This window comes from Bos taurus, chromosome 16, assembly GCF_002263795.3.
Source record: "Bos taurus isolate L1 Dominette 01449 registration number 42190680 breed Hereford chromosome 16, ARS-UCD2.0, whole genome shotgun sequence".
Classification (NCBI taxonomy): domain Eukaryota; kingdom Metazoa; phylum Chordata; class Mammalia; order Artiodactyla; family Bovidae; genus Bos; species Bos taurus.
This window is the reverse complement of record NC_037343.1, coordinates 26104289-26131948: the sequence shown is the minus strand read 5'-3', so window position 1 is coordinate 26131948 and position 27660 is coordinate 26104289. Positions and strand designations below refer to the sequence as shown.

Genomic DNA, 27660 nt, shown 5'->3' with positions numbered 1-27660 from the left:
TGACATACCTAGATAACCAAGTAGAAAATAATAAAAATGGGATTTTTTTTGTTTTTTCTCACTGTCCACAAGGATAAATTCCAGCTAGGTCAGAAACCTGAATGTAAAAATGAGAACAAGTAAGTACAAGAAAAAACACGGATGAATTTCTTGATTAGTCAGTTCAGTTCAGTCACTCAGTCCTATCCGACTCTGCAACCCCATGGACTGCAGCTCTCCAGCCCTCCCTAACATCACCAACTCCCTGAGCTTACTCAAACTCATATCTATTGAGTCGGTGATGCCATCCAACCTCTGTCCTCCCCTTCTCCCGCCTTCAGTCTTTTCCTGTATCAGGGTCTTTTCAAATGAGTCTGTTCTTCGCATAGATGGTCAAAGTATTGGGGCTTCAGCTTAAACATCAGTCTTTCCAATGAATATTCAGGACTGATTTCCTTTAGGATGGACAGGTTTGACCTCACAGTCCAAGGGACTCTCAAGAGTCTTCTCCAACACCACAGTTCATAAGCATCAATTCTTTGGCGCTCAGCTTTCTTTATAGTCCAACTCTCACATCTATCCATGACTACTGGAAAAACCATAGCTTTGACTAGACAGACCTTTGTTGACAAAATAATGTTTCTGCTTTTTAATATGCTATCTAGGCTGTCTTAACTTTTCTTCCAAGAAGCAGTTTAGTGTAGTTCAGTTGCTCAGTCATGTCCAACATTTTGCGACCCCATGAACCGCAGCATGCCAGGCCTCCCTATCCATCACCAACTCCTGGAGTTTACCCAAACTCATGTGCATTGAGTTGGTGATGCCATTTAACCATCTCAGCCTCTCTCGTCGCCTTCTCCTCCTGCCTTCAATCAGAGTCTTTTCAAATGAGTCAGCTCTTTGCATCAGGTGGACAAAATACTGGGAGTTTCAGCTTCAACATCAGTCCTTCCAATGAACACCCAGGACTGATCTCCTTTAGGATGGACTGGTTGGATCTCCTTGCAGTCCATCTGTGGAGCTCCACCACAGTCCAGAACTGTGGTGTTGAAGAAGACTCTTGAGAGTCCCTTGGACTGTGAGATCAAACCTGTCCATCCTAAAGGAAATCTATTCTTCGGCACTCAGCTTTCTTTATAGTCCAACTCTCACATCCATACATGACTACTGGAAAAACCACAGCCTTGACTAGTCGGACCTTTGGTGACAAAGTAATGTCTCTACTTTTTAATATGCTGTCTAGGTTGGTCATAACTTTTCTTCCAAGGAGTAAGCGTCTTTTCATTTCATGGCTGCAATCACCATCTGCAGTGATTTTGGAGCCCAAAAATATAAAGTCAGCCACTATTTCCACTGTTTCCCCATCTATCTCCCATGAAGTGATGGGACCGGATGCCATGATCTTAGTTTTCTGAATGTTGAGCTTTAAGCCAAATTTTTACTCTCCACTTTCACTTTCATCAAAAGGCTCTTTAGTTCTTCTTCACTTTCTGCCATAAGGGTGGTGTCATCTGCATATCTGAGGTTATTGATATTTCTCCCGGCAATTTTGATTTCAGCTTGTGCTTCATCTGGCCCAGCGTTTCTCATGATGTACTCTGCATATACGTTAAATGAGCAGGGTGACAATATACAGCCTTGACATACTCCTTTTCCTATTTGGAACCAGTCTGTTGTTCCATGTCCAGTTCTAACTGTTGCTTCCTGACCTGCATACAGGTTTTTCAAGAGTCAGGTAAGGTGGTGTGGTATTCCCATTTCTTTCAGAATTTTCCACAGTTTATTGTGATCCACACAGTCAAAGGCTTTGGCATAGTCAACAAAGCAGAAATAGATGTTTTGCTGGAACTCTCTTGCTTTTTCCATGATCCATCGGATGTTGGCAATTTGATCTCTGGTTCCTCTGCCTTTTCTAAAACCAGCTTGAACATTTGGAAGTTCATGGTTCATGTATTGCTGAAGCCTGGCTTGGAGAATTTTGAGCATTACTTTACTAGCGTGTGAGATGAGTGCAATTGTGTGGTAGTTTGAGCATTCTTTGGCATTGCCTTTCTTTGGGATTGGAATGAAAACTGACTTTTCCAGTCCTGTGGCCACTACTGAGTTTTCCAAATTTGTTGACATATTGAGTGCAGCACTTTCACAGCATCATCTTTTAGGATTTGAAAGAGCTCAACTGGAATTCCATCACCTCCACTAGCTTTGTTCGTCATGATACTTCCTAAGGGCCAGTTGACTTCACATTCCAGGATGTCTGGCTCTAGGTCAGTGATCACACCATCGTGATTATCTGGGTCATGAAGATCTTTTTTGTACAGTTCTTCTGTGTATTCTTGCCATCTCTTCTTAATATCTTCTGCTTCTGTTAGGTCCATACCATTTCTGTCCTTTATTGAGCCCATCTTTGGATGAAATGTTCCCTTGGTATCTCTAATCTTCTTGAAGGGATTTCTAGTCTTTCCCATTCTATTGTTTTCCTCTATTTCTTTGCATTGATTGCTGAGGAAGGCTTATCTCTCCTTGCTATTCTTTGGAATTATGCATTCAACTGGGTATATCTTTCCTTTTCTCCTTTGCTTTTCACTTCTTTTCTTTTCACAGCTATTTGTAAGGCCTCCTCAGACAGCCATTTTGCTTTTTTGGATTTCTTTTTCTTGGGGATGGTCTTGATCCCTGTCTCCTGTACAGTGTCACAAACCTCCATCCATAGTTCATCAGGCACTCTATCAGATCTAGTCCCTTAAATCTACTTCTCACTTCCACTGTATAATCATAAGGGATTTGACTTAGGTCATACCAGCAGATGTTGGCAATTTGATCTCTGGTTCCTCTGCCTTTTCTAAATCCAGCTTGAACATCTGGAAGTTCATGGTTCACATACTGTTGAAGCCTGACTGGGGAACTTTGAGCACTACTTTACCAGCATGTGAAATGAGTAAAATTGTGCTGTAGTTTGAGCATTCTTTGGCATTGCCTTTCTTTGGGACTGGAATGAAAACTGACCTTTTCCAGCCACCTTTTCCTGTGGCCACTGCTGAGTTTTCCAAGTTTTCTGGCATATTGAGTGTAGCACTTTCACAGCATCATCTATTAGGATTTGAAATAGCTCAACTGGAATTCCATCACCTCCATTAGCTTTGTTCATAGTCACGCTTCCTAAGGCTTTGCATTCCAGGATGTCTGGCTCTAGGTGAGTGATTACACCATCGTGATTTTCTGGGTCGTGAAGATCTTTTTTGTACAGTTCTTCTGTGTATTCTTGCCACCTCTTCTTAATATCTTCTGTTTCTGTTAGGTCCATACCATTTCTGTCCTTTATTGAGCCCATCTTTTCATGAAATATTCCCTTGGTATCTCTAATCTTCTTGAAGGGATTTCTAGTCTTTCCCATTCTATTGTTTTCTTCTATTTCTTTGCATCGATCACTGAGGAAGGCTTTCTTATCTATCCTTGCTATTCTTTGGAACTCTGCATTCAAATGGGTGTATCTTTCCTTTTCTCCTTTGCCTTTCGCTTCTCTTCTTTTCACAGCTATTTGTAAAGCCTTCTCATACAACCATTTTGCCTTTTTGCATTTCTTTTTCTTGGGGATGGGTCTTGATCCCTGTCTCCTGTACAATGTCACGAACCTCCGTCCATAGTTCTTCAGGCACTCTGTCTATCAGATCTAATCTCTTGAAATCTATTTCTCACTTCCACTGTATAATCGTAAGGGATTTGATTAAGGTCATACGTGAATGGTCTAGTGGTTTTCCCTACTTTCTTCAATTTAAGTCTGAATTTGACAACAAGGAGCTCATGATCTGAGCCACAGTCAGCTCCCAGTCTTGTTTTTGCTGACTGTATAGAGCTTCTCCATCTTTGGCTGGAAAGAATATAATCAATCTGATTTTGGTATTGACCATCCGGTGATGTCTGCGTGTAGAGTCTTCTCTTGTGTTGTTGGAAGAGGGTGTTTGCTATGACCAGTGCATTCTCATGGCAATACTCTATTAGCCTTTGCCCTGCTTCTTTCTGTACTCCAAGGCCAAATTTGCTAGTTACTCCATGTATTTCTTGACTTCCTACTTTTACATTCCAGTCTTGTATAATGAAAAGGACATCTTTTTTGGGTGTTAGTTCTAGAAGGTCTTGTAGGTCTTCATAGAACTGTTCAAATTCAGCTTCTTCAGCTTTACTGGTTGGGGCATAGGCTTGGACTACTGTGATACTGAATGGCTTGCCTTGGAAACAAACAGAGGTCATTCTGTCATTTTTGAGATTGCATCCAAGTACTGCATTTCGGACTCTTTTGTTGACTATGATGGCTACTCCATTTCTTCTAAGGGATTCTTGCCCACAGTAGTAGGTATAATGGTCATCTGAGTGAAATTTCAGTCCATTTTAGTTTGTTGATTCCTAAAATGTCAATGTTCACTCTTGCCATCTCCTGTTTGACCTCTTCCTTCCCTTGATTCATGGACCTAACATTCCAGGTTCCTACGCAATATTGCTCTTTACAGCATCGGACATTACTTCCATCACCAGTCACATCCACAGCTGGCTGTTGTTGCTTTGGCTCTGTCTCTTCATTCTTTCTGGAGTTATTTCTCCACTGATCTCCAGTAGCATATTGGGCACCTACTGACCTGGGGAGTTCATCTTTCAGTGTCCTATCTTTTTGTCTTTTCATAATGTTCATACTTGGGGTTCCCAAGGCAAGAATACTGAAGTGGTTTGCCATTCCCTTCTCCAGTAGACCACATTTTTTCAGAACTCTCCACCATGACCCATCCGTCTTGGGTGGCCCTACACAGCATGGCTCATAGTCATTGAGTTAGACAAGGCTGTGGTACATATGATTGAATTGGTTAGTTTTCTTGATTACTAGGAGTGAGGAAAACATTCCTAATTATGTCTCAAGATCTAAAGGAAAAGATTTGTGAACTTGATTACTTAGAAATTAAAAAAAAAAGAGCATCCAGCCCTTGGACTAAAATAAGCAAAGTTTGATAGTGAAAACCGGAGGAAAAAATTATTTGAAATTTATTACAAAGGGTTAGTATTCCTAAAGAATAAAGAACTTTACAAATAGAGAAGCTGGCCAGCAAGCCTGCAGAAAAAAATGAAGATAGTCCTCAGGAAAGAAGTAGGAAGAGAAGAGCTCACAGACATAGGGAAACATGCTCTGTCTCACTCATAATAAAAGAAGTACAAATTAAACCTATATTGAGATACCATTTCTCACTTCTATTGGCAAAATCCAAACATTTAACAACATACTCTTTTAGTGAGAGAATGCAGAGGAAATGGGTATTCTCATACATTACTGATCATTATACAAAATGATACAAACCCCTATGAACAAGAATCTAGCAACATCTCCCCAAAACTACCTGTGTAATAACCTCTGACACAACAATCCCACTTCTAAAGATCTGTCTCAAAGATATTAGAACCAGAATAACAAATGCTAGAAAGATATATGTACAAAGCCTTATTATAATAACAAAAGATTGGAAATAACCAAACTGTCCAATGACAGAACAACTGTTGAATACATTAAAATATACGGCTGACCACTGAACAACACAGAGGTTAGGGGTACTAACCCTTGGTGCAGTCAAAAATCCCCATATATTTCACAGTTAGTGGGCTCTCCTTAGGCAAGAGTCCTCCTGCCTCCGAGGATTCAACCAACTGTGGACTGTGTAGCACTGTAGTATGCATTTAGTGGGAAAAAAAACAAACATGTATAAGTAGGGATCCAGGCAATTCAAACTTGGATTGTTCAAGGGTCAACTGTAGTATGAAACTGGAAAAAAGAAATGAAATAATTCTATATACCGCTAGGGTTTGATTTCATATATATATATATATGTGTGTGTGTGTGTGTATATGTATATGTGTGTATATATATATATATATATAAAAGAAGAATTTTAGGTAAAACTGACATGTAATAAACTACGCTTATTTAAAGCGCACAATCTGATAAGTTCTGACAGACGAATACATCTATGAAAACATCACATTCAAGATAATGAACATACCCTTCACCTCCAAAAGGCTCATCATCCCCTTGGTAATCCCACCTCCTGCCACTTGTCACTCCTCCCTGCCCCCAAGCAGAATTTCAGTCCTAATTGATTAGTCTGCATTTCCTAATGTTTTATATATATGGAATAATTCACTATGTATTATATTTTCTCTGGCTTCTCTCACTCAGTATAACTTGAGATTCATTTGTGTTGCTGCATAGATCAATAAGTCATTACTATTTTACTGCTGAGTAGCATTTCATTGTATGGATAAACCACAATTAATTTACTTACTAACCAGCTGATGGACATTTTTTCCCCTCCACTTTTTGACTTTTGCAAACTGAGCTGCTACAAACCTTGATATACAAGGCCTTCTATGGATGTATAATTTGTGCTTGGTAGAAGAATGGCTAGATCATTTGACAGGTGTATGCCTACCTTTCTAAGAAACTGACCAACTATTTTCCAAGGTGGTGGTACCATTTTATATCCCCATGTGCAGTCCCTCCACATCTTCCCCCAAACTTGGGGAAGTGTTTTTAATTTCAGTCATTATTTAGTCATGATGGTTTAAATTTGCATTTCCCTCATAATTAATGATGTTAAGCTTTTTATTTTTTTAAAGTGCTTATTTGCTATCCACATCTTTTTTGGTGAACTGTTATTTTACTGGCCTATGTTTTTTCTTAGTGAATTTTGAGAGTTCTTCATATAATCGGGATATAAGTCCTTTATTAGATACATGCTTTGTAATGACTCCCTTCTAGTCTGTGGCTTGATGTGGTTAATTTTAAGCCCAGCATCTTTTTTTTTTCTTCTATTTATCCCATCTGTTCTTTGATCCCATTTTCCTCTTATTCTACCTTCTTTTAGATCGTCTTTTTAATGATATTAATTATCATCTTTGTTGATTTATTAAGTGTATTCCTTGTTTTGTTGTTTTAGCGGCTGATTTAGAGTTTATACTATACTATATGTGCATGTGCTTAGTTGATTGGTCGTATCTAACTCTTTGCGATCCCATGGGTTGTAGTCTACCAGGCTCCTCTGTTCATGGCTTTCTGCAGGCAAGATTACTGGAGTGGGTTGCCATCCCTTTCTCCACCGGATCTTCCCCACCCAGGGATCAAACCCAGATCTCCTGCATTGCAGGTGGATTCTTTACTGTCTGATCCACCAGGGAAGCCCATACTATACTATACACCTATACTACTATACATCTTTAAATGATCAATGATCACAGTCTACATTCACGTGATACTGTACTACTTCATGTATGCAATAAGACTTCTACAAGTTATCACCTCTTCTCTCTCTCCTGATCAATAGTATAAATACTATTGTTGTCATATATATTATTCTTTACCTATTTTGTAAACCCCATTATACACTGATAATATTTTTCTTTAAACAGAAAATTAACTTTTAAAGATATTTAAATAATAAGATAATGGTTTTATATATTTAGCCATATATACCTACCATTTCTGGCATTCATCACTACTCTGTGTAGGTTCATTATATCCGTCTCTTGTCATTTTTCTTATGCCTAAAGGTTTTCCCTTAACATTTCTTATGGTGCAGGTATCCTGGTGAATTTTTTCAGCTCTTGTATGTTGAGGTAGGGGGGCGGGGAAAGAGTCTTCATTTTTGAAAAATATTTTGCTGCATATAATGTTGGAGATCAACAGTATTTCTCAAGTATATTAAAAGATATTATTCTACTATATTCTCTCATGTCTTGTTCCCAATAACAAATCTGATGTCAATGTTATCTTAGTTTCTAAAATATCTCTTTTCTCTGGCTAATACTGCTCTTTATCACTTACTTTGTGCAATCTGATTATTATATATGTCCATTTGATCCCTGGGTCAGGAAGATCCCCTGGAGGAGGACATGGCAACCCACTCCAGTATTCTTTCCTGAGAAATTCTATGGACAGAGGAGCCTACTAGACTATATTCCATGGGGTCACAAAGAGTTGGACATGATGAGCAACCGAGCACAAGCACATATCTTTGTGTAGTTTTTTTCATGCTTTTCATACTTGAGTTTCACTGAACTTTTTGGCTCTGTAGGTGCAGCTTTTATAAAGTTTAGAAATTTTTCATCCTTTATTTCCTCAAATAATTTTCTGAACACCTCTCTATCCTTTCCTCCAGGGATTCCAGTTAAATGTATTAGATTGCTTGAAAAGTGTCCCCACAGCTCACTGATAATCTGTTCAGTTTTCTTTTTTCCCCCTATCCTTTTAGATGTCTTCTATTGCTGTATCTTCAAGTTCACTAATCTTTTCATCAACGATGTCTAGTCTAGCATTAATCCCACACAGTATATTTTCACCAGAGGCGTTTCATCTCTAGAAGTCTGACTTGATCTTTTCCAAAAAATATTTTTCATGTCTCTACATTAACTTTTTAAATATCTGAAACATGGCAGTAATAACTGTTTAATACCATCATATAATTCTAACATCTCTGACAGTTCTTTGTTGGCTTTGGCTGATTTTTCTCATTATCACAGGTCATCTTTTCTTGCCTCTGCACGCCTGATAATCTTTGACAGGATGCCATACTTTGTGAATAAATGTGATGGTCAATTTTTTACATCAGTTTGACTGATCCTAGGGTACCCAGTGGCAGCCCACTCCAGTACTTTTGCCTGGAAAATCCCATGGACGGAGGAGCCTGGTGGGCTGCAGTCCATGGGGTCACTAAGAGTTGGACAAGACTGAGCGACTTCACTTTCACTTTTCACTTTCATGCATTGGAGAAGGAAATGGCAACCCACTCCAGTGTTCTTGCCTGGAGAATCCCAGGGATGGGGGAGCCTGGTGGGCTGCGTCTACGGGGTCACACAGAGTCGGACACGACTAAAGTGACTTAGCAGCAGCAGCAGAGTACCTAGATTAAATGTTATTTGGGGCTATGTCTTTGTGTGTTTCCAGATGAGATTAGCATTTGAATTGATACAATAAGTAAAGTAGATTGGCTTCCTCACTGTGAGTGGGGATCATTCAATCCATCAAGGCCCTGAAGACAACAAAATGCAGAAGGAAAAATTTGTCCCTTCCTTCTTGATTGCTCAAGCTGGAACATCAGTCTTCTGCTCCTGGTGCTCCTGGTTCTCAGGCCCTCAGACCAAGGGAAGAATCAGTTCCCCTGGTTCTCAGGTCTTTGGACTTGGACTGATTACAGCCCAACTTTACAGGGTCTCCAGCTTGCAGACTGCAGACTGTGGGACTTCTTAGCCTCCATTTGTAACTCAATTCCTTAAAATAAATCTCTTCTTGTATGTATATCCTACTGGTTCTGCTTCTCTAGAGAACCCTGACTAATACACCAGATATTCTTAAGCTTTGTTCTGGGAGGCAGGTAAATTGCTGGGGAACAGTTTGGTTCTATTGAGTCTTGCTTTTAAGATTTGTTAAGGAGGACACGAACAGCATTTAGGCTGAGGCAAGAACCTTCTGAGACTCTACCCAATTCCCTTAGAATTACGAGGTACTATTCCTGGCCCTGTGTCAGCAACTGTCTCTTCTACTCACTAAATCAAGGTCCCTCTCTGCCCTTAAGTCGTCTGTCACCCTCATGTGTGATCAGTACTCTGGTGAATACTCGGGCCTTTCGGAAATCCCCAGGGCTCGCTCTCTGTGTAGCTCTCCTCTTGGGCTTCCACCTTGTGAATCCAGGCTGCTTTGCTTCTCCTGGACTTTCAGCTCCATTTCCTCAGTTCAGGGGTTCTCCTCTCTGTGCCACAGCCTGGGAAGTCTCTCAACGCAGTGAGATGTGACAATGGTAAACCTCATGGCGTCTGTTCTCCAGCTTTCAGAAGCTACTGTTCTTTGTTGCCTGATGAGTTGAAAACTGTTGTGTCATGTATTTTGTCTCAGTTTTTTTCTTTTTAGCTGTTTTAGTTGGGAGAGTAAAGCTGGTATCTATAAATCTACCTTGGCTAGATGCAGAAAAGTGAAAGTCGCTCAGTCGTGTCTGACTCTTTGCGAACCCCATGGACTGTAGCTCACAGGGCTCCTCTGTCTGTGGGATTCTCCAGGCAAGAATACTGGAGTGGGTTGCCATTTCCTTCTTTAGGGGAATCTTCCTGATCCAGGGATTGAACCTGCATCTCTTATGTCTCTTGCATTGGCAGGCAAGCTCTTTACCACTAGCACCACATAGAAAGCCCAGATGCAGAAATCATTTGCTTATTTTTTAATGGCAGGGCAGATAATGAAATTAATTTTAAAATTACCTACAGAGGAACATATCAACAGGTTGGATGGAAATAGGACAAAAGTTACACTTCTCTGAACAGACTTTGTTCTACAAATTGACTTTGGCTCTTGTAAATTTGTTAGAAAATTAGAAAATTTAAAAATCTTTTTTTAAAAAAATCCCTAAAAATTGAAAGCAAAAATGAAACAACTAAGCTAACTATGTCAACTTAATGGCAGGACAACATAAAAGGATTATTTTCAAGGATACCCCAGTGGGATACAGGTTAAAGACAAAATGAGCTGCAAAATACCCTTGCGATATTTTCAGCAACACATTGTGGGTGGTAGTGTTGATATGGTATTTTTAATACTGTTATGTGAATATTGTAAAATAAGATAAATAATTATGTTGATGTCATTAAAAACTGGGATTTCCAACATCAGAGGAAAAAAATACAATATCAGATAGATGTGCTTAAGTAAAATTCCATTAGCATCTGGAACTCTGATTGGGAATATCTAAATGGCATCATAATGAACAGTCACACAAAAAATCTCCCTTATATCCTAGCTTTGTCCTCTGAAAAGGCCTAGAAATGATGGCCAACTCTAAAGCGGTAAGTGATCTTAGTATCCAGAATGTTGCCTCTGAATACCATTTCCCAGTGAAAGGAAAAAAAGACTCTTTAGAGAAATAGCTCCTTCAAGATTTGGGCAGGAAATGTACAAAATGAGCTTGGAACATCTTGTTACACTAGAAAGCAAAGAAGGTATCAATGACCATGAGATGACGGCAAAAGAGCCCAGGAGCAAAGCTAAAGAGGCTCCCAGTAACCAAAAATGGAAGGGATTGAGCATTGATAAGAATAACAACTATTATGGGTTATAACAAACCAAATACTTTAAAATTCATGCATCATAATGATTCTTAGAAAAGAGAAGAAACACACATAAACCTTTGGGGCATCTTTGGATAATGCTGGTAAGACAACTCATTATTTTGAAAACTACTTAAACAGAAAGAATCAAATATTTATACTGCCTTAACTATACAAACCAATCTCAGTATAAAGAACATTGATTATTAAGTTTCTCTTTGTAGAAGTGTCCCAACCTTTAAATGATGTGGGAACGCTATAAGTAGACAGTTACCATTCTACAGCCTATAATACAGACATTCTAATCAATGTCACCAATTGCTAGTAACATGAAGAAAAAGAGGGACATCCAGACAACAGATGCCTCCTGATGGAAGTATACAAACATCTTTTATTAAGTATTCCTGCCAAACAAAAATGAAACTGAATCTGGACTCCCAATATGACTAAGCAATTACCAAGAAATATAAACAACAAGGGAAAATGTTCAATTGTACTAGAGGAATGCAGTTAGCAAAACCCACACTATGGTACTTCCTAGCAGCCAAACAAACCTGTCTCTTTAATGAATACACTGAACTAACAAATAAAATGCAACAAACAAACAAAAAGAAGACATGTACAGACTGAGTTAACTAATCTGATACTTGCCCTGCCACTGAAAATAACTAGAAAACTGGACAAAATTTATAGGAAAAAAAAAGTTTTTCAGGTAGAGAACAAGAGGTAACACACAATTGTGACTCCTGAGGAAAGGCTAACACATTAGTTAAGCCCTGTGATCACCCAGCTTTTTACCTGGAGGTACTTTCTAGACAGCAATGTAGGGAAGGTAAGCAGAATATACCAATCTTGCCAAGGAGGCAGAGATCAGAGTTCAGGGAGGCTGAGGTGCCTGACACATGCACGGACAGTTACGGGGAAAGATGAGAACTACAGAGAAAAAAGAGTTTTAGGAATCTGCAAGGATGTCTCCTTCAGTCGTGGGCTAAATTCAAAGCAGCAACTGTATAAGCAAGATTCGGCGAGGATCAGCAAAGAACAACTACAGGCAAAAAGAACAACTTACAAGGAGGCTGGAAGCTGAACAATTTCCAGTTAATGCAGGGCTGGGAGACATCTGTATTCCAGCTAGTCAGCATGAATTGACCTTAATGAATGCTCAGGGCATTTAGTAGATTCCAGAAGAATAACATCATTATAGTAGGGAAACACTAGCCCTGGAGTAAATACTACTATACACACTATACCTCGCAACAAATCTTAAAAATAAGTCTAGAAAGGATCAAGCAGATCTTCAAATAACTTAACAGTCTAGAAAAACAAACTTCAACACTTTTTTAAAGGAACCCACCAAAATACAGGCACCCATCATTCACATTCCCAGTGCCTAGTATTCAAAAAGAAAAACAATCAAACCAAAAAAAAAAAAACCAAAAACACAAAACCTCTAGACATGAAAAAAAGCAGAAAAATGTATCCCATTTAAGAGATAAGTCAACCTACAAAAATAGACCAAGGAATTGCAAGAGATGACAGAATGTTAGCTTTGCTGCTGCTGCTGCTAAGTCGCTTCAGTCGTGTCCGACTCTGTGCGACCCCATAGACGGCAGCCCACTAGGCTCCTCTGTCCCTGGGATTCTCCAGGCAAGAACACTGGAGTGGGTTGCCATTTCCTTCTCCAATGCGTGAAAGTGAAGTCTCTTAGTCGTGCCCGACTCTTAGCGACCCCATGGACTGCAGCCTACCAGGCTCCTCCATCATTTGCCAGGCAAGAGTACTGGAGTGGGGTGTCATTGCCTTTAAGGGGCTTTAAAAGAATCATTTAAAAATATATTTAAGAAATTTTTTTTTAATGACCATACTGAGGAGAGAAATGGAAGATATAAAATAAAACTAAGTGGAACTTTTAGAGCTAAAAAATAAAATAACCAAAATCAAAATTTTACCTGATGGCTTAAGAGCAGATAAGATACCACAAAAGATCAATAAACTTAAAGTAGCAACAGGAAATACTTAAATTACATAAAAAGTACTTAAAATACATAAAAAGACTAAATAACAATAACAACAAAGAACAGAGCCTCAGTGACCTGTGGAACTACATAAAATGAGCTAACATAAATACAGTTAGAGTCCTAGAAAGAGAGGCAAGAGAAGGGTGAACACAAAAATTTTTGAAAAAAAATGTGAAAACACAGAACTGCATACAGAAAGGGTGAATTTTACTAGATATAAATTATGCTTTAATTAATCTGACTTTTTAAAAAGGTGTTTATTCATAGATGACATGGTCATCTACACAGAGAATCCTATGAAATCTACACCCCCCCCCCCTTAGAAATAATAGATAATTTAGTAAGATAATAAGTAAGGTCAGTATAAAAAATTCAACTGTATTTCTACATATCAGCAAAAAATTGCAAACAAAATGTAAAAAAATACCATTTAGAACATCAAGAACCATGAAATACCTGGCATACATAAACAAAATATGCATGAAACTTGTACACAGCAAAGTACAAAGCCCTGTTGAGAGAATATAAAGATCTAAATGAATGCAGAGATGAACTTAGTTCATCTTCATTAGAAGCCTTAATATTTGTTGATACTAGTTCTTCCCAAATTCATCTATGGATTCAGTATAAGAACAATCAAACGCTCAGCATGCTTTTTTGTAGCAAGTGGTAAGTTGATTCTAAACTTTATATGGAAATGCAAAGGAAATGCAGGGACCAAAATAATTTCACAAAGGAACTACCTGATTGCAAAACCTCCTATAAAGCTATAGTAATCAAAACAGTGTGGTGGTGTCTGAGGATAGGATCAATAGAACAGAGTAGAGTCCATGGGGTCACTGAGGGTCGGACACGACTGAGCAACTTCACTTTCACTTTTCACTTTCATGCATTGGAGAAGGAAATGGCAACCCACTCCAGTGTTCTTGCCTGGAGAATCCCAGGGATGGGGGAGCCCGGTGGGCTGCCATCTATGCGGTCGCACAGAGTCGGACACGACTGAAGTGACTTAGCAGCAGTAGCAGCAGCAGAGTCCAGAAAGAGACATATATATATATGTGGTCAACTGACCTCAACTCAAGGTGCCAATGTAATTTAAAGGGGAAAGAAATGGTATGGGAGCAAATGGATATTCATTTGGGGGGAAAAAAATAAAACATGATCTCTACCTCACAACATTCACAAAAATTTACTCAAAATGGAACAAAGTCTTAATCATGAACGGGTATAACAATAAAACTTCTAGAAGAAAATATGAAAATATTCACATCATTGGAACTATCTATGATTCCTTAGGCAGGAGACAAAGGCACTTACCATAAAAGTGAACATTAATAAAATGGTGCTCATCAAAGTTAAAAATTTGCTCTTCAAAAGACAATGCTAAGAAACTGAAAGGCCAAGCCAGAGTTTGGAAGCAATTATTTGCAGTATGTGTCTGAGAAAGGAGTTGTATCTAAATTATGTGAATATAAAGAACTCTTAGACTTTAATACTTATAAAAAATTTAAAAAATGCCAGTTTAAAGAAGGACAAAAGATTTAAAAAGCTATTTCACACATAAGCCCATGAAAAAGTATGGCCACATGAAAAAGTGCTCAACATCATTAAGCATCAGGAAATATAATTAAAACCTCAAAGGCATGCCCACTAGAATAGCTACACTTTAAGGCTGATAATACCAGATGTTAGGAAATATGTGACCAAATGGAAGTTTTATAAATTGTTAGTGGAAATATAAAATGGTACAGTCACTTTGGAGAGCAGTTGAGCAGTTTCCAAGATAAAATAAACTTACCATGAGGCTGGGCTGTTTCACACCTAACTATAAATCCATTTATAACTATAATTCTACAACAGGAAAAGCTAATGCATAGTGAGAAAAAGTTTTGTCAATGGTTGCCTAGAACAGGTGGTTTGGGTAAGATACACTGAGAAGGTATGCAAAGGAACTTTTTCAAACAAAAGAAATGTTCCATATTTGGTTATGGTTGTTTTTACATAAGTGTTTACATTTGTTAAAATTCATTCCTAGAATTACATATACACTTTGTTATATGTAATTTATATCTGATTAAACGGTTGATTTAAGACATGTATGGACCCCTTATAACTTTTGGACCTCAAGATCCTGAACTGAGTAAGAATAATTTTAAAAGGAAGGGAGGGGATTCTGAAATGTGTCCAAAAATGTGTGATATTAAGGAATTACTGTTAAGTTGAGTGATGGGCCATAATTTCATTTTACTATTTTCTCTTTACTATTACCATTTTGAAATTTTCCATGCTAAAACACTAAAGGAAAAAAAAATTGAAGCATAACTTCAAATATTTAAATGATTACTATGTAAAAAAGGAATTAGATTCTAAGAGAAAAAAATTATATGGAGAAAAATTTGGAGTCAATATATGAATAAACTAGCCAACAAAGCAATGTGTAGTCTTATAAGACAGATGGCTCACACTAGGAATTGTTGATGCCCAGACCCCATAACTACTAGTCAGGGCTGGAGTAGAGGAAATTAGAGCAGTTTGTAAAAAGTTGAATTAGTTGCTCTCTCAGATTTCCTTTAGCCTGGAGATTCCATCAACTGCTGATCTATGCATCTGACTTCTGGTGCAGTTTTGCCAAACAAGTCAGCACCCCATAATTTCCCAGCTCTACAAATAGTTATCTATACTACTTATCTGATACTTTACAACAGCTATTTCGTGTTTCCCATTTTTCCAATTTCCATATATATTTGATATGTCCTTTTTTAAGCCTTTCATAAATCAGAATCATGCTTTATACCTCTTTATACCTCTTAGACTCTTGTATTCCTAACATAACAGTCTATACATATTGGGCCATCCAAATACTTGCTTGACGATAACCTTTCAAGTCACTGTTACTTTGTAATATGCACCCTTTTCTCTTGCCATTCATGTCTGTGTCTTCTCCCGTTACCCCTCAAGCAGAAATAACATCCTCTACCACATCTGTGTCCTCCAACCCAGGTCTACAACAGGGCTCTGTGCATACCCACCAATAAAATGAACAAAGAACTCCTCCCACATCTGGAGGCTGTTAAGTTTTAGAAGTGATGATGATTCATGCTGATAACCAAATTCTAATTCTGAGATCGCCTTCATCACTGAAAATTTCCTTCAGAACTCTAACTGCACAGGGCATACACATTCACTGGGGTGGCTGCCACTACCACAAACACGGAGAAAACTGAAAAGTTTCCTCTAACTTTCCCATCCTGGCGGCCTTTCTCCTCAATTCCCTGCAGTATCCAGTATTTTTATACTGCCCTCTCTGATCATCCAAATGAGAAGCGGGTGGGGGGATGAGATCTTATAAAATGCCAGGCACTACACTATATGCTTGATATTATCTATTCATTTAATTCTTACCACTGGGGTAAGTATTATCTGCATTTTAAAGATGAAAAAACTGAGGTTCAAACTTAAGTAATCTACCCAAGTTTCTAAATGACGGACCTGGGATTTGAAACCAGATTTATCCTCACTCAAAACCCATGTGTATAACAGAACAAAAAAATAACTCCTTTTCCTTAAAAAGTCTTGAAATAACAGAACCTGGAAGATAGATATTTTTGATGCAGAGTATACTTTATAGCTCCAAGGGCAACTTGGCCTCTGAATTCTGAAAGCTTGCTCATTCCCATCATTTACCAAGAATGTCCAATTCCAGAAAATACCACAAGGGGGCGCTAAGCCCTAAACAGCTTAGATCACATTCAATGGATGGACGGACTAAATGATGTCTCATATGGATCAGAATTCCTTAGACAGATAAATTTGAATAAATAATTCTGCCGTAAGTGACTCTTTCTAAGAACAAATATGACTATACTTATTTCCTGCTTAAAACCTTCACAGGATCTCTAACACAACCTACCATGACATACAACCTCCTGTACCTGAGCCCATCTCCCTCCACAAGACCACGCACGCCCCTCGAACTCTATACTTGGACAATGCCAAGTAACCTTTTCTTCATGTCCCATTTCCCCAAACATACTTCTGTGTGCCTGTGCACTCAACCCATCCACCTCCCTAGCCCTATTCAACAACAAATTACACATCAAACTACACGGATCCTGCAACTCGGCTCAGAAGATGTCTCAGCTAACTTCTGACCTCCTCTGCCCGTCCTCCCACCTCAGTGAATCAATTTATTTAACATACTCTCACACCATCAGGTAAATACGTCTCTTCTTTCCCATATCATATTGTGTTTCAAGTGAATTTCATTCTCTCCCTGTTAGACCAAAAGATCCCTGAGGGTACAGCAGGTGTGCAGATGCCCAGCACTGGCCGCCAACGTTATCGCCAAGTGCTGAACTGAACTAAGAACCCACCACCATCACACACCTGTGGCTTATTTCAGAGGCTGCCTTCAAAGGCGTAGGAGTAGTTTTCATAAAGACATTATAAATTCTTCATCTCATGCTTAAAATCAACTTGAAAATGGTAATAATTAACATTGCATTTGAAAAAATTACATGTCAAACTTACCGTCTTAGTTAAATGAAACACAAGTGAGTATATGAAAGCAATTGCATTTTCCAGAGGCGTGACACTTGCTGGTTCTTCAGTATTTGCTGCCAGCTGCTTTTGGGCATCATCAGCATCGACAGGAGTGCCTTGTGGTGTAATTATCCCTAAAGTTGAAGGAGAAAGCAAATATTTTACTTAAGCTTCAGAATAAGTTTTGTTTCCCTTCATTTTAAATATTTATCAAGTGCCCACTGAATATTAGTCTCTCTACCTGGATATGTGCTTCTCCTGAAGATAATTATATATTAAAAAAATGTCAGAACCCCCATTAGAGCCATCACATCCTCAATTATAAAATGAACACTATCTCCGACCTGCCAGCAATCCCTCCATCACATCCCTGGCAATGCAACTGCTGTCTGAATAATACAGGCTCACGGGGATTGAGGACACAGAATTTTATGCTTTTCCTATAGACACACTTATCACATTTAACAAACATTTATTTAGTGCTGGTGACTTACTGTATTAGAAACTTCAGGCAAACAATGAGAAAGAGAAGAGTGTCAGTTTGCAAACTTGCACCTACGCTCAGCACAGAATCTGGCACCTGGCAGGCACTGAATGCATGAATGACAGCTACAAAGGGAGGATGGCAAACACCAAGAGACGAAAGGGAACCGCTTACAGGTAGGGGCCTGGTGTAGCTCTGCGAAAGAGGTCCAATTCTACCTCTACCTGGAAGGATCTCTACATGAGGTGGAGGTAGGGAAGGAATTTCAGGAGTTTTGGGGGTCTGGGGTGTTTCTTATAAACAGCTAGGAGTCCAAGAAGTAACTTGGATTAGTTGCCACGCAGATGTCTTCCAACCCTAAGACTCCACTGCTACTGACCTATGAATCTGACCACTGGTGAAGTTTTCCCAAGCAGGTTAGAACCTCATCTGAGATGCATGAAGGGAGATTTGGGAAGATCATCTTCTAAAGAAGGGCATGGCAACCCACTCCAGTATTCTTGCCTGGAGAATCCCAGAGACAGAGGAGCCTGGTGGGCTACAGTCCATGGGGTCGCAGAGAATCGGACACGAATGAGCAACTAATACTTTCACTTTCACGGTTCAGTCTCTAAAGGAAGCTGTGTCACTTGGTGGTGAGACTTAAAGGATGAGGCAAGACATCTGGTTTTAATTCTGCAAGCAAAATCTTGCAGAGAGTTTCTGACCAAGAAGGTATCAAGTTATTCAGTACATGACTTACTATCAACGAGGAAAACATTTTTGAGTTACAAGAGTTTAGAAGTACAGAGTATTGCATATGAACGCAATATCCTCTGGAACACAAGAGACCTCTGATATGCCATTTCTTCTCAAATTAGCTGAATTCCTCTTCCTGCTGTGACCTCTCCTATATTTTGAAGGGCTGAGGTGGTCAGGGAGGCAGCCCAGTGCCGCTGGGCCTGCGGTATCATAGGGTAAGACTCTACCTATGGTTAGAGACCACAACTTCTAAAAACACAAAACGATAATGATGTTGTATCACAATACTAGATAGACAAAATAACACAAATCGGCTGTTCTTCTGATTTATCAGTAAAGTGAGTGAGCTACACAAAAATTAGAACGCCGTTGATACTAATACTGGGGTTGCATTTTTAAAAACCTTATTTTGGGTGGGAGGGGGGAGGGAGGGGACATATATATACCTATGGCTAATTCATATTGATGTATGGCAGAAACCAACACAACAGTGTAATTATCCTCCAATTAAAAATAAATGAATTTAAAAAAATCCTTTATTTTGAAAACAACTTTCTCAATCCAAATGAAATCTGCTACTCACTGTCCCACTGGATGTTTATTGTGCTCTGTGATTAAGTAGTGATACTATTCCCAAGGTTCTGCCTCCACTGGACTATTACCTCCTGCAAAGTTCTGCACTGTTTCCTCTAACCTTATAGTATAAGGATGCTGCTGCTGCTGCTAAGTCGAGTCAGTCGTGTCCGACTCTGTGCGACCCCATAGACGGCAGCCCACCAGGCGCCCCCGTCCCTGGGATTCTCCAGGCAAGAACACTGAAGTGGGTTGCCATTTCCTTCTCCATTGCGTGAAAGTGAAAAGTGAAAGTGAAGTCACTCAGTCGTGTCTGACTCTTGGCGACCCCATGGACTGCAGCCTACCAGGCTCCTCCATCCATGGGATTTTCCAGGCAAGAGTACTGGAGTGGCTTACCATTGCCTTCTCCAGTATAAGGATAAGGATATCTAGACGTAAATATCCCCTTCACAGATTTAAAAGAAGCTTTACCATGTCTAGGTAGCATATTAACAAAAGACCTGAGCTACAATGTACTCTATTGGGAGTGGGATGGAGGAGAGAACAGAGGAAAACAGAATTTGAGACACAGAGCTGCTGCTGCTACTAAATCACTTCAGTCGTGTCCGACTCTGTGCGACCCCATAGATGGCAGCCCACCAGGCTCCCCGTCCCTGGGATTCTCCAGGCAAGAACACTGGAGTGGGTTGCCATTTCCCTCTCCAATGCATAAAAGCGAAAAGTGAAAGTGAAGTCGCTCGGTTGTGTCCGACTCTTAGCGACCCCATGAACTGCAGCCTACCAGGCTCCTCCACCCATGGGATTTTCCAGGCAAGAGTACTGGATGAGGGTGCCATTGCCTTCTCCGAGACACAGAGCAGTAGTTCTCAAACTTCAACTTCTAACAGGTCAGAATTCCCTGGAGGGATTGTTAAACAAGATCGCTGGTCTCCACGCCCAGAGTTTCCCCGCTGTTGGTCTGGCTGAAAACTGCTGGTTTTGAGCATAAGACTTTTTAAGAATAGTATTTTAGATTTCCATTACTCACATAAGCTAATGCCCGCCAAGTACTGGTTGGTAGATTAGTTATAGTCTCTGACCTGTTTGCTATTACTGATCTCCATCTGTCTTGACTCCTGCTTTTCTCTGCTAGTTCTGAGAGGGTAACAGGCAGAAAGGCCAGGGGTCTCCAAACAAGGAAATAGCCTACAAGTGCCAGACATTTTTATCTCTCCTAAGGGGCAGAAGGAAACAAACTAGCGATATTTTTTCCTTCTCTATACAAATTTAAAAGGAGGTTTCTCTTAAAATACTGTGTTGCCATAATGACACCTGGTTTCCTTTGAAGTTAACTTCTCAAACCTAGAGATAACCAATGCCTTTTTCTTATGGAAATGTTTGTCTTAAGCTATGCTAATGTACTATGCATTTATCCCAAACTCTGTCTTCAAGTCGGTTCCACCTCTTGGCTCAGAACCTGCTTGACAAACCAGTATGTTATACTCAGATATTGTTCCCCTAATCTATGTAAATGAAATTATTCGTATGGTGGTCTGCCCTTCTTCAAGATTCAAGTTAATCATTTTATGGCCCAGGATAAACCATTTGCTGCCAAGACTATTCCAAAATGCATCTTATGGGTGAGGGGCCTGGTGCCATTCTAAATTTTAAGACATTCCTTTCTTTCATAAACAGACTGCTAGTGACTATATAACATCCAGCTGAAGACTAGCAGGGGTGTACTCTTCTGCCCCCTTCTGATGCCTATGTCAAAAGCTTTCTCTATGTCCTTTATGCTTTAATAAAACTTTATTACACAAAAGCTCTGAGCGATCAAGCCTTGTCTCTGGCCCCGGATTGAATTCTTCTCCTCTGGGGGCCAAGAATCCCGATGTCTTTGCATGATTAAACAACAACCTTTCAGTTCCAGGATTTCTTACTTTTTAAATGCATTTATGCCTGTGTTATGGTCCCCTCCATTTCTTACTTTTATCAACAAATTTCCTAGCGGGTCTTCTCTAGGACAGGGTTCTACTTTGTAAAGAAAAATTAGCACATGTTACCTGGGTCTCCATCTTCCTCGGTTTGCGGCTTCTGGGCCACTCCTGAGGTACCCATGTCCCTGGTCACGGGTTGAGCCAAATGGCCGGGCTCTTTGGGAATCTGCATCAGAGGAACTTCCATGTGCTCCTGTGGGAAGTTCTCCTCCAGTGGTGGCTGTGTGTCTACAGGAGAGAAGAACACATTGGGCTGGCAAAGCTCAATGACAAGTCCCCCTCCAGCACGCCCCCAGCACACAACTCCGTGGCCCCCCACCCTGCCCTCCATGTGCTGGCACCCCACAGGGCAAAACTGGGCAAGGAAAGAAGAGTTTCAACTGCTTTCTCTCACATTACGGATATCTAATCTACATGATAAAATCTATGGAGAAACTCTGATCCCAAAGCATTTCATAAATATCTTTCCTGTAAGGACTTCAATAAACCTAACTTCCCTTGGCAAACCAACATATGCCCACACAGAAAAATGTGGAAAAGGGAATTCTAGTCAAGAGCAGAAATAGCAAACATCTACTCCACATAGAAGTAACACATCTCCTCCACACAGAAGCAGGCTTGCTTCACAGAGCTGGTACAGGGAAGGGCGTGACATGCAAAGGCAGCTCGCCGAGGTGCCTTTCAAATCTCTTCAAAGTATACCTAAGAGTCTGTATACCTCCCATCTCAGAAGCACGGGGACAGAGGAAAGAGCATGGAGCTAGGAATCAACTTTTCTAGGGTTCTGCCTCAGGGTCTGTCCAGTCGCTCTGTAAGGAATGGCTTCTATGTCAAGTGCTGTGTTAGGAGGCTCTGCATCCTGGTTCCGTTCCTTGGTTGGAATGGAATCTGAATGCAAGAACTCAAGGGCTTGGTAGAATTTAATTGATCAAAGTGCCTGCCTTAAAAGGGCAGGGAAGAACATGGCACCCGTTGAAGATGAAAGCTGGGCAGAGGGGTGACTACACTGGAAGTCCAGTAGTTAAGACTCTGCATTTCCGCTGCAGGGGGCTTGGGTTCGATCCCTGGTCTGGGAACTAAGATCTTACACGTCGCTCAGTGCGGCCAAAAAACAAAACCAACCAACCAAACAAAAACTTTCTTAAAAAAAAAAAAGAAGAATGTTAGAGGGCATGAACTCAGGCAAGGCATTGAGTTAAAAGTTAATGCCAGTCCATCCCTGGACAGACAGGAGTTATTTTATGGTGAAGAAAATGTGTTCAAAAAGTGCTTTCATGAAATTGGTAAGCTGTCACCAGGTCTACTTTGTACACCATTTTCTTGCTCGAGTCTTTTTCTTTTTATAAAGTTTCCTGCAGAGTATGCTACTGGTCTCAACTGTCTAAGTGAAAAGTGGATCAAGAAATATTTATCTATACTCCAGCCTCCAAGAGAGAAGGTGGGAAGGGCCATGTGGACATCCCTGTATTGCCCCTCACCTCTGGGCACATTGGGACCCGTGGAGAGAGCTTCAAAGACCAGGCACGAGGCACTTCAGTGGCCCCCCGGCCCCCACGCCTGTTTCTCAAGCCCAACCCTATAAGGCCATAGGTGGGTACCTCACCTTCTGCTGGTCCATCCCAGCCTCCCTCTACAGGCTGTGCCGCTGCTGGGGGAGCAGTCTCCTCCACTGTGGAGTGTTTGTACCTGACGAAATAGATCAGGTCTTGAACATCATCGAGCACAGCAGCCTCCTCAAAGACGCTACTATCCTTCGTTTCCAGGTCTCTGTTTTCCGTCACGCGAGCATCAAGCATGTTCTCTGCCTCTGTCAGAATGTGTGACTCCCAAGCACGAAAGACCTTATCGAGGACTTTCTCCACGTTATAGGGCAGGCTCTCACGCTGAGCTGACTTCAGCTTGGATGACATGTCCTGGAACATGGCTTCCAGCTTGTGGATGTCAAAGTACTTCTGGAATCGCTGCAGAGACTGCTGATCTTTAAAGAAGCTGCTGATTATGGGCAAGTCCTCCAAATGGACACTCTCCTCAGGCTGCACAGGGGCATGTGGAGCCCAGGGGAACGGGTCATCGTCAGGGTCCTCGGAAGCAGACCCCCGGCTTCCTGGGTCCACGAATTTCTCTGCATGCTCGTCGTCCTCTTTCGAGGGTTCTACCCCAGGCTTCTCCATGAGCCCTGAGGTCTTTGGGTGGCCCTCATGGTTGTCTTCTTTAAGATAATCAGGATCTTTCTTCTGAGACGCTTCCCCTAACTCTGGAGTCTGATTTTGTTTCTTGCCAGGAACGTCACTTCCTTCAGAGGGTCTCTGTACCTTCTGATGCACAGGAGAGCTTCCTTCTTTTTCCACCACCGGGCCACCTGCGTCCCTGCCCAGACTGTCTACCGCTTTACCCGCAGTCTCATTTTTTCTTTCATTTTCCGATACATGCCTAGTTTCTTCTTTGTTTTTTTCAGTTTCTGGATCAGTCTTAATGGCACCTGAAACAGGTTTTTCAGGGTTTTGCAGGTCAACATCTAACCTCTTATCCTGAATCTCAGGGCTTCTTTCTTTAGACTGCTTTGCACTTACAGCATTTTCATCCTCCAGGAGTTCTTCAGGGCTGTAATCTTCATCTTCTGGGTTTGGTTCTTTTGGGCGGAAGCCTCGCCCTTCTATGCTATCAGTTTGGCCTGTTTTTCTTACTTCCTGCCCTTCATCTGAGGCATCCTTGGTGACCCTGGTGACCTCTTCTTCAGGGAGCTCTCTCTTTTCGCTCACTTGCTTATTAACTGCGGCAGCCACACCTCCTTGTTGCCAGGAAAGCTTTCTTTCCAGAATGGGCCGCTTTTTTTCCAGGTCTCCTGGCAAGCCCATGTCATCTGGAGAGGAGAACCTGGTCTGATTTTGAAGTTTAAGAAGCCGATCCTTTATAAGTTCTGCGCTCGGATGCTCCCCCGAAAGCACGTGTGGTTTAGGCCCACTTATTGAACCGTCTACTTCGTCCACGCTGTCTTTGGAAGCATTAGGCTGATGATCGCCCGAGGGGGCTGCCACGCCCACAGGTTCCCGTTCAGTCTTTCCTTCCTCCCCTTGATTCCCCGCCGCTTTTGCTTGCGGGACTGAGTCACTCTTTGAGGCACCTTCCAAACTCCGCCCTGAGGGCTTTTCTTCGTGAAGCATTTCTTTGGAGATGTGAACGGCTGCTCCTTTCAGGTCATTCTCTTGGTTAGCAAAGGCTGATTTTAATGTTTCTGTACTTTTTTCAGCAGCTGGTGAAGACCTGAGGTGGCCACTCTGAGAAGAGCCCTGCACAGCCTGGTCTTCTTGCGTCTCGTCCTCTAGCCCTACCTCATGCTGCACCCAGTCCCTCCTGGGCTCCTCAACTTTCCGCCCCTTGTCTTTCATGTGAAGTCCTGCGCCCACTTCCGGGTCGTCGTCACTGTCTGCTTTGGGGACTTCTACATTCACAAGGTGGTCTGCTGCCTTTTCAGGGTCAGTATGATCTTCTGGTCGTGGTTTCCCCAATCTGCTATCCATGACTAATGGGTCATCCTCTTCCTTTGAATCAGAACTCTCTAAATCTGTGTCTGTGTTTTCTTCCCCTTCCATAACATCAGAGAAGACAGTATCTTCCCGGTGTTTCGGTATCTCTTTATCACCCTTTTTGATGCCTGGGGGCTGAGTTTCCTCAACTTTATGCTCTTTGTTTGAATTCTGCTCTTTCTCTGTTGGGTGTTTCTCAATTCCGGAGTGCCCTGGACTTTTCGTATCTTCTCCATCTGTAAAGGTTAGTAACGGCAGCTCATCGAAGTCTTCTTTATTCTCCTCTTCTTCCTTTCCCACTGTGTAATACTCAGGATCCAAATCCTCAACAAAATCGTCCTCTAATGAAGTAACAAGCCTGGTTGTCTCATCATCAGATACCAGTGCATCTGCAGTTGAGCCAAATTTGGTTTTCAAGTCCAGAGTCATTTCTGTTTTCAAAAGTTTATAAGCATCGATCTTCTCCTGCTCGTGCGAGACCTGAGAACTATTGCTGGTTTTGTTGTTTTCACTGTCTGGCACTTTTAACTTATCTTGCAGCATTTCTCCAAAAGATTCAAATGAAGTTCGCTCTCCCTGAGCATGACCTGTTTGACTGTTTACCTGGGGGTGGCTCTTCTGAGCCTCAGATCTTTCCCTGAGTTCCGCAGTATTTTCTGAGAGTACGCTTTCACTTTCCTCTGAGTTGGGTTCTCCGGGCTCAGGTTCAGCGTCACTTTCATTAGATGCTTCAGGAGGTTCTTCCACACGCTGAGCAGTTTTTTCTTTAACTTTTTCAGAATCTTCAGTGGCAGAATCGTACAATTCCAAAAATCCTAAAAGGTCTTCGACATTATAATTATCAAAATCATCTCTTCCCCCATCAAAACAAACGAAATCTGTCTCCTGCAAGGCAAAGAAAAACATTAGCGTGTCACTAACCGAGTGTCAAAAGAACAAGTGCTTGCCCATGCTAATGACAGAGATGATTGCAAATTCATGTTTGGTCCTGGTGGGGCTTTTGTGCCAACCCTGGGGAGTCAGGAGATAGAAGGATAGACCCCATCTTTCCCTTGGCTTCGTATTTCCATGAGGAAGGGCTCCTACCTGAGTAATGTTCCTGGCTTCCCTTCATTCTCTTTTTCCCTAAGGAGGAATGACTCATGTGGCTGGTGGGTTTGTCCTGCACCACCCCTGTTCTCTGCTTGGGCCTGGCTGGAGGGAACACACACCCTCTCTCTTCCATGCTGGCAGTTTTATAAGGGACAGTCCACTAGGAGAGCCCCCTAGTTGGCTAGCTCTGCCTGTGGCTGGGTAAGTCTGTCTCATTCTAGACTGCCATGTTCAAAGCCCATTAATTTCTGCACACTTGAGCTGTGTTCTCCAAAAAGTTTTATCAGTAAGAGATGGTGACATCCTGGTCTCCATCTACCTGCCTGCTGGGTTTCTCAGTTTGTTCTGAGTACAAGTAGGGAAAAGTAGGGCATCATTTATTGGTCCTCCCCACTTCCAGCATTTATACCTGATGCTCTGGGAATTTACCCCATAATAGTTTGTCCAGAAGAAACTAGAAGACCACCCAGCATCTCCCTCATCCTCCCCTCTAGGCTGTACTTTCCTGCTTACCTAGCTGGAGACAAGCAGTACCACCTTGCTGACAGGCTCTCGTTCTACAACGGATTCCTGACTTATACTTTACTTGGACTGGGAAAGTTAAATCAGCTTAAGAAGCATCTTACTGAAATACAAGTGCAGGGGAAGTAAAAATATCGAGGGACAAAGAATGGTGTCAAGGGGCTCCCACTTAACCATCACAAGTATAGCTTGAAGACAAGATTCAGTGAGGGAGACACTCTACTCTAAATCAGGGTTCTGATTAGGTGTCAAAGAGATCTGCTTTCAGACTACCCATAAACCTAATACTTTTTTTTAACCTCTGCTAGTAAACAAATTGACATAAAATGGGTCATTAAACAGAGGGAAAAGTTTAAAAACCAACAAAGATAATTTCCTTCCCCTAACTAAACTCTCAGAGTCCTTGGAGAGACCGGACAAGTGTGGCAGGAACGAATGATTCCTCTGCTCACCACGTGCCTTTCTATGCCATTTCTTCATGTTGAGAGAAGCATGGAGTGAGAGGTGCAACAAGAAGGTGGAATCCCCAACAAATGAGGTCTCTGTGACCCACGAGCTGCTGTCTAGCGTATAATTTCCCTCCCAGCAGTATCCTCATTAGGAGCAAGGACTAACAGGCCATCAGGCTGATTTCATGACCCTTGGGAAGACAAAAAGTTTCAAGAATAGCAATGGCTCTGTGACTTCATCTATTCAGCAGAGCTCAGCTGATACATGCCCCAGGCCAGCAGCCTGCACACTCTTGCAGAGACTCCGAAGAGTTGCTCGAAGATTTCTGTTTGAAGGTGGGTTTCAATTCTTATTAATTTTAAAACTCCAGAAAATAATCAGCTGGAGTAAGGATCCCAGAACACAAAATCCTTGTCATCACAAAGCTACTAAAATTAGTGCACCTGGATGAATGCTTTCCAGACTGTGCAGTCAGGACCTTGCAGATTCGAGGCTGGACCTTATGTGAAACACTCAGGTTCCCTTTTCCAGAATCTATCCCATAACTCTAATCCCTTAAATCATTAAAGAGTCCAAAAGAAAACCTTATGGCCTAACGTATAATTTAGGGTTTAACCTAAATTTAACCTGATTTCTAT

General features: G+C 41.2%; 1 protein-coding gene across 5 annotated transcripts in view; it reads right to left on the bottom strand.

Annotated features, from left to right (window-relative positions):
* The window catches only part of MIA3 (MIA SH3 domain ER export factor 3), a 62238-nt gene that overhangs the window by 27236 nt on the left and 7342 nt on the right, over positions 1-27660 (bottom strand). For all 5 annotated transcript variants that reach the window (XM_024976152.2, XM_024976153.2, XM_024976155.2 and 2 more), the window contains exons 4-6: positions 23038-25843; positions 21501-21662; positions 17646-17791 (exon numbers count right to left, since the gene is read on the bottom strand). In XM_024976152.2, the coding sequence (XP_024831920.1) occupies positions 17646-17791; positions 21501-21662; positions 23038-25843 (3114 nt within the window). The remainder of the gene's footprint in view (positions 1-17645; positions 17792-21500; positions 21663-23037; positions 25844-27660) is intronic.